This window comes from Vitis riparia, chromosome 1 (genome assembly GCF_004353265.1).
Source record: "Vitis riparia cultivar Riparia Gloire de Montpellier isolate 1030 chromosome 1, EGFV_Vit.rip_1.0, whole genome shotgun sequence".
NCBI lineage: Eukaryota > Viridiplantae > Streptophyta > Magnoliopsida > Vitales > Vitaceae > Vitis > Vitis riparia.
This window is the reverse complement of record NC_048431.1, coordinates 5,896,614-5,911,437: the sequence shown is the minus strand read 5'-3', so window position 1 is coordinate 5,911,437 and position 14,824 is coordinate 5,896,614. Positions and strand designations below refer to the sequence as shown.

The window sequence follows — 14,824 nt, the reverse complement described above, 5'->3', positions numbered from 1 at the left end:
TGGAGAAAGTGTTGAAGTTGATAAGAAGGAAGTGACTTTAATTGTTACAAGATAACAAATTATTTTAATCGTTAAAAGATAACAGATCCATCTCATGGATCTCTTTTCTTTTGTACACAGGGGCAAGGTAAAATCATTTGCATATATTTTTGGATTGAATTATTTTAAGTTTTATGGTGGGTTAAAAATTGGTAGGAAAAAATTGTAATGAGTGTAGATTATTTAGGAATTTATATCCACATGTGAATATGGGTTTAATTTGTCTAAAAAAAATAGAAGATTTCATTAAGGGAAATAATGGCATGACAAAATGGAAATCATAAAGGAGATACATAGAATCAAACATGTAATGATAAGAATTAACTTCGGCCAATATTTCTATTATCTTAACTTTGGAAATAAATTTTTTTCTTAATTTTAGGATATGTATAATTCAAAATTTATTTTTGTATAATTTTTAAAAAGAAATAATAACTCACAATTTTCATTATCAAATTCTTTTTAGTATCAGAATTACGAGAGGAGACTTAAACTCAAGCTTTTTTTACAAGTGATCAAATGCCATAAAGGGCTCAACCTAGTCTCATAAACCATGTCTTCCTCTAGAAAAAAAAAAATAGAAAGAAATTAATATCTAAGTGTTCCATCAACATTCTAGTTTGATTTCAATCAAGTTAAACATCACAAATTCCACGAAATCAAATCATTTTTTTAGTTTGTAGTTTTGGTGTTCTCCTTCATTTTTTTAAGTGGGGAAAAACCTGCTAAATAAATTAAAGATGAGGAGGGAAGCAAAACTCCTAGCCTATAGTCTTAATTTTGGAAATGTGGTTTCGGTTTCTCCATCATCTTTGAGTGAAGAAAAACTTGCTCAACAAATTAAGGATGACTAGTGAAGAAAAAGTCTTATTTGGATCGATAATGGATCAACAATGATGGATTCATTTTAAGAGTTATTAGAACTATGAAAGAAGACATTTTTAGTATGATATTTGATGTTAACACAATGGATGAGGTATGAACTTCCCTTCAAAGAGCAATTGGCCTTTGTTACAGTTGAAAAAAAAAATCCGAAAAATATGTTAATGATTAGAAAAAAAAAAGTTCATGATCTAAATTAAAAAAAAAAATTGTCATTTTCATTTCTTTTCATTTAAGAATATTGACGTTTTTTCACTGCTACATCACCATTCTTAATCTTCTACCTCTACTTGTTAGGTAGATTGATTCACATCCTTAAAGAGATTTCATAGCTAAATGCAATAATAAATTCTTTTAAGTAATAAGGGTATTGTAGACTTTTAAGTATGGAGGAATTCTCCTTTTATAAATAGTTTAGAAAGACTCGATACATAATAAAATAACTTTCTAAAGTTCCCTTATCATTAAGGTTTTGTTTGATTTTAAAATTTTTGAAAGAAAAATGTAAGAAAAAAAAATATAGAAAAGAAAAATTAAAAAAATAAAATTAAAATCGATAAATTATCATTACATGTGACTTCAAACTCATTTCATTTATTTAATTATTATATATAAAGATTAAATAATTTAATAATACATAAATACTTAACTAATATTAATTATATTTAATTTTCTTTCAATTTTTTTTATAATAAAACAAAATATGAAAAAATAATTTTTTAACATTTTTCTTCTCTTAATACTTTCTTGAAACAAAACATAACATTAATAAATAATTCTCTTTAAAGAAAAAAAAAAAAAAAGCAAAAAGAAGAAGAAAAGTTGGTGGGGATTGCCTTTTACTGTTTTACATAACTTCCCTTTCTCTTCTTTATAGAAAGGCTTCCTGGAAATTTTCACTTGGATTATATTTTGGACCAACATCCAGGTTGCATCATTCATAACACAACTTACCGTACCCTTTGTCCCCACCCCTCGAGTATAGACTATAGGGTAAATAAATGATTTAGGTCGCATGCAACATTTTCCCACTTTGCAAGGAATAAAAGTTTGGAATAGCTTCAAGAAACCCTATTTTTAACTTTTTTAAGTCCCACGAATTCAAAAAATTGTTTCACTGCCGCCAACAAATCTATTGGGTTGTTTACATGCGTTCTCCCCAATAAATTTGTATGCGAACAAACGAAGAGGAGTTACCTGCCAAAAAATTGAATAGTAGTTCATGTTCATTGGTTAGGTAGTATGTTAAGACTTCAGGTGGTTTGACATCTCAAGGCATGATCATTGCTTCAAAGCAATCTCAGCTGCGGTAATCACGATTTCATATGTACTTTGATCATATATATAAAGAGATCCCTAAGATGTCCTCTCAAAGATTTGAATGAAAAAAATAAACTGGCAGAACTTTTTTGTGATGGCCAGTCATGACTTGCATAATAACAAGCTTATTGTCGTTAAAAGAATTCATCAAATTTATAGGCATGGAGTGGCTTTATGAAAAAAGATACGAATTCTTTTTCTTTATGGACAGTATACATGAAGCATCAGCTACTATTGCATTAGGATGGAAATAGATTTGTCTTACTATATTGATCAAAATTGGAAGAGATTACCTTGACCCACCGGTTATCCATGTCCTTTGCCCAGAGTGGAAAGAACTTCCTCAATTTCCGAATAAAAGGAGATAGCTCGCGTTATTTTTCTCTGCTAGGACACGTACTTTACCAACCACTCCATACTCTGTTGCAGTTATATACAGTATCAGGGATCTTGTCAACCAACGTTATCTTAAAAATGGGACCATGACATCTACATTCATAATTTCATTTTGGAGAAACAATTGTAGAAAAAAGGGTGACTGAATGACAGGACACTATCATATGGTTTGATTCCTTACCTTTATGCACTCAGGTAGATCATCATCTTTCGTTCTTACGTGGGTCTGCAATCAAAATTTATTTTTTCTTCGTGACAATTCCATAGGAAGTTTATTTAGGACATGTCAAGAAAGTCTGGATATCCAATAGAAATAAATGAAAATGAAGACAAGTAAATAAACTGAACCTTAATTTGCAAAGACACAAGCACACAAGGAGACCTCACCAATAATAGAGCAAAATTTGCGAAGGCCGCCAAATCTCTTAAAATCTCAAATATGATTCACCCAAATCACAGGACAGATTCACTCTAAATTCTATTGCAAATGAAATTGGCTGTTCCTAATTCTATGTAAAACATGATGCAGTGGTTGCATTTTCAGGGAATGTGCATATACTCCTAAGCCTATGGAAATAATGTGCAAATTAGATACACTGAGAAAGCACTCAACTCACTGAACTAAACAGCTGAAAGAAAGACAATGCTTGGCTCTATGAATACCTCCATGACCCGTTGGCAGGATGCATCTTGATTGGCTGCTAGAGAAGCAAGGATGACCAACCCTGCTGCAACAGTTGAGCGCCAGTAGCACAGCTGCTCATGGTCCAGCAGCGCTAGCACTGCCAGGTACTTGGCCATCCTCTCCACCTCCGCACTCGCCCTTGCAGCTTTCAGGTAGAACCTATGGATTTTTTTCATGCACCCATGTACAGGAAACAGTTAAAAAAAAATTATGGACAAAAAGAGCATGTTGGCATGTGTTCATGGAACCCAGATTGCATTCATCACAAGAATTTGATGGGGAGAAATGGCATACCATAAAAAGTTGTAGGTGGTGGGCATGAAGCACTGGAAATTGAGAACTTCCTGCACCAGCCATTCCATTGCTATCACTTCACGCCTGTTAAACACATTGTTTCCTATGCAAAATGTCTTCTGCCGCAGGCTGAAAATCACATGTATATAAGAAAATTTATGGGAACTGCAACTTACGTATCCATATGAAGAAATCCACAAATAAGCTGTACTTTACATACTGTTTTCATGCCATAAGTAACAGTTTGTCATTAGTATCCACATACTATTAACAATTCATGGCACGGTGAGCTTTAAACATGTCTACTGATGTTTAAATCAGGATATGCCATAGAGTTGGGGGGAATTTCTTTACTGTAAAATCATTATCAAATTTATGCTGTGGAAACTTCCTACCCAAGACCCCATAGTATCCAAACAGGCCTTTTCTTACGGAAATGGCAGTAAGCTAATTGAGAACTTATGCTTTTCCTCCTGTGTTTCATTTGATTGACAAAAATAAGAAAAAGCCATAGGAGAACAAATTAAAATTTTAATCTTATGTTCTTTGGTGTTTTTGATGAAAAAATCAGCCCAGCTACGCATGAAGTTAAACTTAGCTGAGTAGAAATTTTGTTTTCTCAAGGGCCAAACAGAAATAACCTAATAATCAGAACTTTAATTTCTTTCCATTTCTCCCATTTTTGATAAATCAAAAGAAAACTAATTTTATCTAAAAAGAGATGAAAATGAAACAACAGAAAAAGTTTAACCATACCTGTTGTAAGGCTGGTTTTCTTCTATCCTCGTGGCTAGTGTAAGACATGCTATTCCGACAATTTGAAGGCTCCTTTTGTTCTTGAAGAATCCTTTACTGAGGAATCGGTCAAGGAGGTTTACTCCTAGAAACAGGGTCTCTTTCTGGAGTTCCTTTGCGGCAGATTGCTGCTAATTCAGGGAACGTGGATGAGTCAACCAGTAATTAATGAAAAAAAAGAACAATACTATATATTGATATCGACATAACCAATATATCAATCACTCAATAAGCCGGACCGCCTCTGCATGATCATAGGAAAGGAAGACAGCACATTTTACTCCCTACCTGACAAGCAAAATTTAAAATCCAGTACTGGTGAGGATTTACCACCAACTGCAAAGTCACTAAGCTCCCTATTAAAGTAAACTACTATTCAGAAAATAAAATTAAAACGTCATGTCAATTTGATTTGATATTCTAACTCTAATTCAGATGGTCGAAAGTTGTTGCGTATCGTAATTCCATGGGATTTCAGATCTTCCCACGGCTCCTTCTTAAATTAAAAGTCAAATCTCCATTTTTTTTCGTAGACAAAAAACTAAAAATAATTCAATGACTGTAGTTTCTGATCTCAGGTACTTCTTAAAATATTTTTAGAAGTTTCAATTATGTAAAGAATTTCATAAAATAATAATTTAGATGTAAAAAATTACTTTTTTATTTCTTTTGTTAAAATGGTAAACCTAAAACCAAGACTAGGTGAAAAAAAATGTCAAACCATTAAGAGGCAATCATTTGCAATGGCATCCGTCAAACTGAATCATTCCCAGCGCACTTTTTATGTGTTGGAAAACTGCTGACCCGAGATTTGGTTCAACAAACTCCAGATGTCATTGGTGCCTTCAACATTCGATTCAGTCAGGTAAAAAGAGCATTACACAACTTACCAACTCACAAAATTACATGCTACCGCGCAATATTAAATGAAACGTCAGAGCAGTCTAAACACGTTGTATGCTTCAATAAGTTGCATGAAAACTCCATGGAATTGCCGGTGCAATGTTCCATTCCCATACAGTACAAGTAACCAACATAAAGTGACCAGAAAAAACAAAATGGGAATATTTGAACTAGATGTTCACGTTCCATGACCTAGTACCTTTGCCATACATGAGAAGAGAACTAACCAACAGAAGCAAAGTAAAGAGATCACTGGCGGTGTCACCAATACTAGAGACTAGATGCGTGATGCACTAAATCAGCAGTTCCAATAGACATCACATTAAGCAGCAAAATATAGTTATATGAAATATTTTCCCCATCAATCAAATTGAACGCACGCTCATGAACTACTTGAAGCGTGGAAAAGAAAAATACTCCTGGTTTGGTGAGGAAAAGATTGATTTCGCAGCTTTATCTTTAGAGCCTTCTATACCAGAGCCTCGTACTTCAAATAAATTCTCGTATGGTGCATGAATATTATTAAATTTATAAACAAAATTATATAATAAACAAAATTATATAACATGAACAATTTAATGTTTAAAAGTAAATTATTTGATAAATTTATATTTTTATGACCTATAGTCACTTTTATTTTTTATTTTTAACTCAATAATTTAGTTGATAGATCGATCGATGATCAACAAATAATAAAAGAATATGATTATAACTATGCATGCTGTATTTAACCAGGGGATTTGTGGAACAGCCCAAAAAACCACGAAAAAGTTGTGCGACTGTTTTAGATCAGAAAAAGATCGCCACCGGCGATGAATTGACGAATGATTACTTATAACCACAGCGATTTTGTAGAAGGAAACTTGGTCGGAGAAAACTGACCTCAAGTATCCAGTGTACCATCAATAACCGCTGCTCGGCGACGAGACCGCCGTACTCCGTCTTGGAGCAGTATTCTTTGCCATAGTCATGTAGGCACGCTTTTCTCTCTCTGCTCCTGAACCTCTGGTAGCTCTCTTCGTCGTCCTCGTCTTCGAACCTCAACAACTAAACCAAATAAATTTTAAACTCAAGAGATAGACTCTGATTATTTCATGAGACCGTGGAAACAGTGAAGAAATAAAAGAATTGAACGGATTTTCTTTTATTTTTCTTTTTCTTGTCTTGCCTTTTCTTACTGGTCAGACTAAATGAGAAAACTAAATTTCAAAGCACAGAAACGATGACTTACTGTAAATTCATCTCGATACTCGTTTTGAACGAGTGATGAAGAAACTCGTGCATCAAGACGAGAAGCTAATCTGGAAAATTGCTGATTATACTGAACAAACAACGAGAAAGTGGGTGACCGAGTCGAATCTCCCTCTGATCTCTCAGAGAATTCGCTTCCAGACTCGAAGAAGAGAGACGGAGTGTAATCGGAGAAATCTAGTTCGGGATTTTCCGGGAGAACATCCGTTTGCATCTCGGAAATTAGCATCTCGTGACTGGACGAATAATCTGAAACCTCATCGTATGACAGATACTCCGAGCAGCAAAGATCACAGTCAAAAACTAAGCCCTTTGGCATCTGTTCCGAATTTGAACTAGAATTCGAAACAGTGAAGTTCGCATCGACGTAATTTCGTGAACTTCGCGAGATCTCAGATTCTAAAGCTCTGTTTCCAAGAGGTGAACTCGCATTCGGAAACTTCATTTCCGAAGGCAATTCCACGCCAGATGTAACTGAAGTAGTTACGTCGTTGTCTTTCCTTTCCGAAGATTTCTTGATGTTTCTGACATCGGACTTCAAATTTTCACCGGCGATTTGTTGAATCGATGAAATCTCGGATCGCAGAACTGCTTCCGGATTTTCGCTTCCTCCAATTATTTTGGCATTTTCAGCATTTTTTCTCTTGAACTTAGAACTTGCCTCTGCAGAGACTCGAACATCTGCTCCAGAACACGACTCCACACAGGACGATTCAGACGCTTCTACACCACCGTCTCCAATCTCCAACTTTCTCTCATTCTGCTTCTGTCGGTAATAAGATCTAGTAATTCTCCGGACCTTCTCGTTTCCTCGAATTACAGCTCCAGAAGCTCCTATCTCCTCAAACTCTCTCTTCCTCAGAAAACTTGAAATTCTACTCGAATTGTAAGATGAAGAACTTGAACGCAATGGAAAAGCATGTAAACCAGATTTCGTACGGAAAGCATTCGAGTTCGAAGTCGTGTACAAAATTGGAGAGATCTGAGATCGTCTCCGGCGAGGTAGCTTCGACCGGAGTTTCTTGTTGTATGGAAGTGATTCGAAGTTTCGCTTCTTTCGATTGCGTTTGGGCCTCATCGTGATTGCTTCTCCGTTGCAAATCCGAATTTGATCTTTGTGTTCGGTTTCGGATTTGAAGTCGGAAAGATTGATATGGTTTGGCTTTGGCAGAGACTTGGAGTGAGGGCGGTTGAGGCCGTTGGCGCTAGTGGACTAGTGACACGCGGGCAGTAGGCGTGGCATTTATAGCCTGGCGTCCACCGCAGCAGTCGCGCTTTCTTCCCACGTCCTTACGTGGTCATATCAGGGCTCCACCCCTTCTTCTCTATGTCTGGCCCGTCCACGTCAGCACATACCCCTTTGGATTTGGGTCCTATCTTCACTCTTCAGCATTCATGCCATGCTATCACAATTTTCTCTTCTTTTCATGTCATTAATTGTATACCGTGACAATTTAACTTATAGCCATAAACTTGACTCTATATGAATACCACACTGAGCAAGAGTTATCGAATGTTAAGATCGCCGTAAATTTTAAGATAATTATGCCCATATAAAAGTGTAGGGTTCAAATACTGTCCTCTTTCTTTCATTTATTTCTCCGTTTTCATAATATTAGAGCATAATAGTTCTATCATGGATAGTGACACAAATTTCAGTTGTGGGTTATCCACAGTGAATTAGTAATTAGATCATGTCACAAATTACAGAAACTAGGATCAACTTATCTTAGAATTAATCATTAAACTTAGATTTTCAAGTTTGGTGCCTTGGAGCATGGATTGGATGTTGTGCTGTTCACATGTTACCTAGCACTACCCAAAAAAGGGAGTTAGTTCATCCATGTGTCTAATGAGATGTTCCAATGATGTTTTGACTAATTGAATAAATTTTGTAAATCAAGGACAATGTTCATGATGATCAATACTAAATTTGTTTTTGGAAATCACACATCTTCGACCCTACTTAAAAGCTCCTTTGTGACACATTTGGGCAACAAAAAAAACCACCTCTTTTCCTTCAGAATACTTTTATGCTACTTCGTCTTTTTTGCTTTCGGTGGCTTTCCTTTTCGATGTTCTCATCCTTTTGTTTTCATTTCTCATCTAGTCAAGTATCATTCCTTTTACCATACTCTCTAATTTTGTTTTTACTTATCGTGGATTCTTAAGGCAACCCCAAGAAATATTGACTAGGCAAATGACATGTTCAAGTTTCTCTTCGTTGGAGGCCTCAACATCATTTTGCACTTGAGTAAGATCCTACCTTCAATAATTGTAGTAAAATGATTTTTACATTATTCCCTCTTTAATGCTGATTTAAAAATCTCCTTACATCCACTTATCATGAGTATTTTCCATATCTTCAGGTTGCAACTATGCCAAGTCCATCCCAGTGTTATTAGAACACTAATGGGATGCTTGGTAATTAATGACATTCATGGTCTAGATCTTAAGTTCTGAAAAGTTTTCTTCCTTTTACTTCTTAAAAAGACCGAAAAGGCAAAGACCTATTTCATATCCCCTTTTCGAATAACATACTCTATTGTCTTGAATCTTTCCAACTATAACGAAGGTTAGGAAATGGATTGAAGTATAAAAAGAATAAGAGTTCAATTCCCACAATGAAGTAAAATTATAGGATATCCTAAAATGTTTTGGTTGAATCAATAGATACATAATTCTCTTCTATGTCTTCATACACTCTCCCTTTCATTTTCCTCTCTTTTGTCTCTTTTTGAAGGTTTGTTGTGACATCTCACATCAAATAGAGGAGAAAGTTTCTAAAGCTATATAAATATGAACTCTTTTTAACCTTATAAGTGTGATTTAAAGCCATGAGGGTCCCTGTGGGTCCAAAACATACAATATTTATATGAATGGGTACATATCATTACAAATGGTATCAAAACTGATCCTCGAACCCGATGTGGGGATTTGTTTGACTCTATAGAGGGTGTTTATTTGTTTGACCTTACAATCCTATGAAACACAACGTCCTCGTTGTGTCTATATGAAGGGGTGATTTGTGATATTCCACATCGGATATGAGTTAAAGTTCCTTATACTATATAAGTATAGACTCCTTTTAATCTTATAGATATGTTTTAAAGTTGTAAGGGTCCCCTTTGGGCTCAAAGTGGGCAATATCTATATGATTGAATGCAAATCCTTAATTAAATTTGTTTTCTTACTTAAATGATTTTACTGTAGAGGATCATGGTTGATTCAATTATTTACCATCAACTAAGCATACAACCATTCTAGTTAAAGCATTAGAAAAACATAGTAGAGAAAAAGACCAACTTCTTTGAAGAAAGCTTCTAAACAACATGGTATATGTACAACTTTCTCCCATGTATCTCAAACTTGCTTTATACACATGAGTCACCAAGCAATAGGAGGTAGGCATTCTTGTGCTTTAAGACTCTTAAATCCAATTCCACTTTCCCTTCTCTAGATATAGATCTCAAAAGTTGAAAGATAAATACTCTCCGTGTTGACTTCAGATAGAATATATGTTTCATGTGTCACATTCTAATGACATAAAGAGTAACTTTACTTTGAAACAAAATTCCTCTTGTAACTCTCTTTTATGTTCTATTCTTCTTGGCTCTTTTAAAAGTTTCACCTTGGACTTGAATACCACTTGTAGTTATACGGGTGGAAGCTTCAATGTCATAAGTTAGTGTAAATATGAAGATAAAGCAAAATCATCCAAAGAGACACATGGGTTTTTAGCATGGATTGCCTAGTTACATATAAATCTATAGATAAAAGAGAATTATTTCACTATACTATAAGGAATTGACGGAGCAAAGGAGAAAGAAAAAAAAAAGTGATGTAAGACAAAAATTTGAAGGTGGTGAGTGCATTTTACGTGGTTTGAAAACATTAGGGTTTTAAATAAACCAATATAGTGATATGACAAGAGAAGAAAGGTGAGGAGGTATGGTTTAGGTAATATATTTGGGAAAAAAGGGACAATTATGTTTTGGACCTAATTGGGTCCAAAAATTAAGTTTTGATCCATATAAGTTCACTATTTAAGCCCAAAACTTAGAGGAAGTGTAAAAATTGAGAAGAATGATGTGAATTTTTTATCTTTTCAAAAATGACCTTTATTGACTATGAAAAAAAATATAGAAAAACATTAATTTAAATTTTATTTCTTTTACAAACCTCAATAAAATTTAATATAATTTAGTGATTTGGAAAAAAATACATGATTTTCCAAAAAAATAAAAATAAATTATTATTATTTAAAAATCAAACATCTTGGAAAATATATATATTTTAAAATTGTGTATATAAAAAATAACTAAAAATATGTCAAATTTATTTTTTTAAATGATATATTTTTATAATAAAAAAAATTAAGATCAAAAAGTTTTTCAAACATTAAAGTAAAAAAATAGTTTTGAAGGCTATATTGGTTTCTTCATATTTTATATCCTCTCCATCAATTATGCAATTTTTATGGACCAAATCTTAATTTTTGGGCTTAATTTGGTCCAAAAGATAATTATCTCTAGAAAAATCAACGTGGGTCCATTTTAAATTAATTTGATAACAATATGATTAAGCAAAGGCCACATAACCTCATGAGAGATGTAGGAAAATTTAAAAAATCAATAAGATTAGTTATTAATGATAATTAATTACCTGATTAATTGATAAAAATGGTAATAATTGAAGGCAGGTTCACAACGGGACTATGCCGTGAGAAAAACACAAGAATATCATACCAACCCAACACATTTGTATTTTTAATTTTCAATCGCAACAACCTTCTATCTTTTTAGTAAGAGTATGACAATTACAAGTCAGTCACAGTTGCATCAATGGAGGAATATCCCAAAGCATGTTTTTGTTTCTTAAGTTTAAATTAATGAACTAAATGAAAGAGTAGAATTTAATCCTAAAACAACATTGGGAAAGTAGTTTGATTAATATTTAGTTACTAGTTTAGTATTATTGCTTATAGAATTGAATAATGAGGCTCCCTCTAGAATTAGTCGTACCATATCAATTTAATAGATCGCCATTGTATCAGTATCCAACATATACATCAATGAAAAGTGGTCGGTATACCAACAACACCTTAACTCTTGAACTATAAGGTACGAGACATCCCCTCCAGGGCATCAGCCAGTGAGGGTGGTTTGATCAATGTTGAGTAGTGTCCTTAGCGTATTTTTTTTCCTACTGAATTCAATAAAAAAGCCTTTTTTAGTCTCTCTAAACTTAGTATATTTTTTTTTGATAAATCTCTCTAAACTTAGTATATGGTAAGCTAAACCTAGGAGAATCCCCAACAAACTGACTTATTCTCTTGGCCAATTATTTTTCTTATGGATAATTGTTCTTATTTTCCTAATCTCGGTACTGATGCAAATTCGATTGTTAAGAAGTCCTTATTTCAAGTATCAAAAAAAAAAAAAAACTTAGGTGATGTTTGTTTTTTGATTGAATAAAAAAAACTAAAATATTTAACATTTTCTGTTTAGTTAAAAGTAACCTATTGATATCATTTAATATAACTAAAATGAATTTGTTATTAATAGGTTCAATTTAGTTATGTCCGATGATGTCAACATGTTACTTTTAGCTAAATAGGAAAAACTAAATATTTTGATTTTTTTTATTTAGCTAAAAAAATAAACTCCACATGAGTGTGTAATATGAATAGTCCTAAAACACAAGTACAATTAATCAAAGAAGAAAGATAAAGAATATTCTCCTTTGCACAACACATTTTACGGAGATAAATTAGAATATTTAAGAATGGTAACTAACTTCTCTAATAAGACTAGATTGACACTTCTGAGTATATAATTACTCTAACATGCTTGCATGTTGGATTAATATAAGTACTTAGGTGGTGTTTGTATTTTGTACTTAATTTTAAATAGAATTTTAATGTTTAATAGTATTAAGTATTAGGTTGTTTTTTTTTAATATTTTATTTCTATTAAATATTAAAAAGTAAAAAAAAAATCAAAATGTTATTTTTTTTATCTAGTAAAAAGTTTATAATAAGCCACGAAAAAAATAGAAAAATAAACAACTTAAAGCCTAAAAGTAAATTAATTTCAACAAAAAGCTAGAAAAATAAATGCCCTTTTAGCTGCGGTATCATTTCTTGCTAAAACGTGAGAGATTTTACTACAATAAAAATATTAGATAAAATAAAAATATATAACTATTAAGTTGTAAGATATCTCTTTGTATTTCTTAAATTTTGTTAAACACTTAATTTTTTTTTTCAAAAACACTTTGTAGATTAAAAGTGTGTTTCATAGTGAGTTTAGAAAATATTTCTAATATTTCTAATACTTGAAAATTTAAAATTTTCAAGTATTAGGAAGATTATAAACATATCTTAAAATCACTGCTAAATATATTCTAATAATATTTATTAAAATAACTGTTATATAGATTCTTAGAGTTTGTTTGGTAATGCTTCTTGGAAGCATTTCTAGCATTTCTAACACTTTAAAATTTTTACCTTTTAAGCATTAAAAATGTTATAAATAATTCATAAAATTACTATCAAACATGCTCTTAGAGTGTGTTTGATAATGATTTTAAAAAACGTTTATAACATTTCAAACACTTGAATGATAAAAAAATTTATGTATTAAAAATGTTAAAAACATTTCCTAAAATCACCGCTATACGGGCTCTTACAGTGTATTTGATATTGATTCTAAAAAATGTTTTTCGCATTTTTAATGTTTGACAAATAAATATTTTCAAGTGTTAGAAAGACTAAAAACACTTATAAGAATCACCGTAAAATTTATTCTTAGTTTTACTAAAAAAATATTTTTTATTTAAAATAAAAAAATCTCTTTTAGTCTTTCTAAATTACAATGAAAAATGATTTTATGTTTATTAACTTTTTTTAAATAGTAATATTACTCTTTTTTTTTAATTATGAATTGATTTCTATTTCAATTCCTAATTGAAGCCAAAACAATTTCCAAAGAAATTTCCAAAAAATAACAATAATATTATAAAATTTTTATTAAATATAAAACAATTTTTATACAAGGTAAAAAAAAGGTCCATTAAACAAGACATATATGCTTCCTTACTTCTATATTAGACATTTTTTTTTCTCATTATATGCTTTTTTGATTTTTTTACAAATCAATACAAACATAACCTTATAAAAGCACGTGTATCTTTAGAGTCTGCCAATGTGTAAAAAAAAAAAAAAAGGCTGCAATAGCTGGGAAAGAAATCAATCTTAGTTTAATATCTATTTATTTTGTATTTAAAATTTAAAATTATTTATGAAAATGATTTCTCATATTTGATTTTATTATGAAAAATAAGAAAGAAAGTTAAAATAATTAAAAATCTCAAGTTTATTTAATTTTTTAAAATTTTAATCTTTATATAAAAAAACTAAAATAAATAAAATAAGTTTGAAGAACAATAATTTATTAATTGTAAGTCTATTTTATTTGTTATTTTCCTTACTCTTCATTTCTTATTTATTACTTTTTCGCTCAATTTTCTTTTTACATTTTCCAAAGCATTTTCTAAAACCAAACATAGGCTAATTAAGAGAATTTGAAATTTTTTCTACATTTCTTTTTTTCCTTATGCAGATTTCATGATTAAAATTGTTCATAAATGGTGAAATACTTTTTTATTTTTTATCTTGAATAAAAAAAAGGGATTAATAAAAATAACAAAAGAAAATAATTGAAGGCATTTGATGAAATTTCAAATCAATAAGATTAAAAAAATTTATTAATAAAATTAAAACTATTTAAGTTTTAATATAATTTATTAAAATAGTCATATATATATATATATATATATATATATATATATATATATATATATAAGTCCTTTTAATTCCTCTAATAAATTAGTGTGTGTTTAATAGTGTTTCCCTCCTAGTGTTTTTAATGAAAATATTTTATCTCAAAACGTTTTTAAAAGAATCATTTAGAATGTGTTTAAGAATGATTTTAAAAAATATTTTTAGTATTTTTAATATTTTAATGATAAAATTTTAAAAACGCTTTATAGAATCATTATTAAACGGACTCTTATTAAAAAAATACTATAAGTAATTTTTTTTTAATATTATAAGTGATTTAAAAAAAATTTTTAAGTATTTTTAAAATGTTGGTAAATAATTTTAATAATTAATGCCAAACGGTTCTTAATCCAAGAGGATTAAAGACAGTGATTTATAGGAGATAAATGAGATGAAGAAAATGGGAAAAAACT

At 31.1% G+C, this 14,824-nt stretch overlaps 1 protein-coding gene across 1 annotated transcript; it reads right to left on the bottom strand.

Annotated features, from left to right (window-relative positions):
• Positions 1–2,418: 2,418 nt before the first annotated feature.
• LOC117924128 (cyclin-SDS) lies at positions 2,419–7,732 on the bottom strand. The gene is made up of 7 exons (XM_034842701.1): positions 6,546–7,732; positions 6,197–6,361; positions 4,373–4,539; positions 3,617–3,745; positions 3,301–3,481; positions 2,819–2,863; positions 2,419–2,661 (listed from the first exon to the last, which is right to left on the bottom strand). Exons 1-7 carry the CDS (start codon positions 7,641–7,643, stop codon positions 2,629–2,631), a joined length of 1,818 nt encoding a protein of 605 aa, XP_034698592.1. The 5' UTR covers positions 7,644–7,732; the 3' UTR covers positions 2,419–2,628.
• Between the last annotated feature and the right edge of the window lie 7,092 nt (positions 7,733–14,824).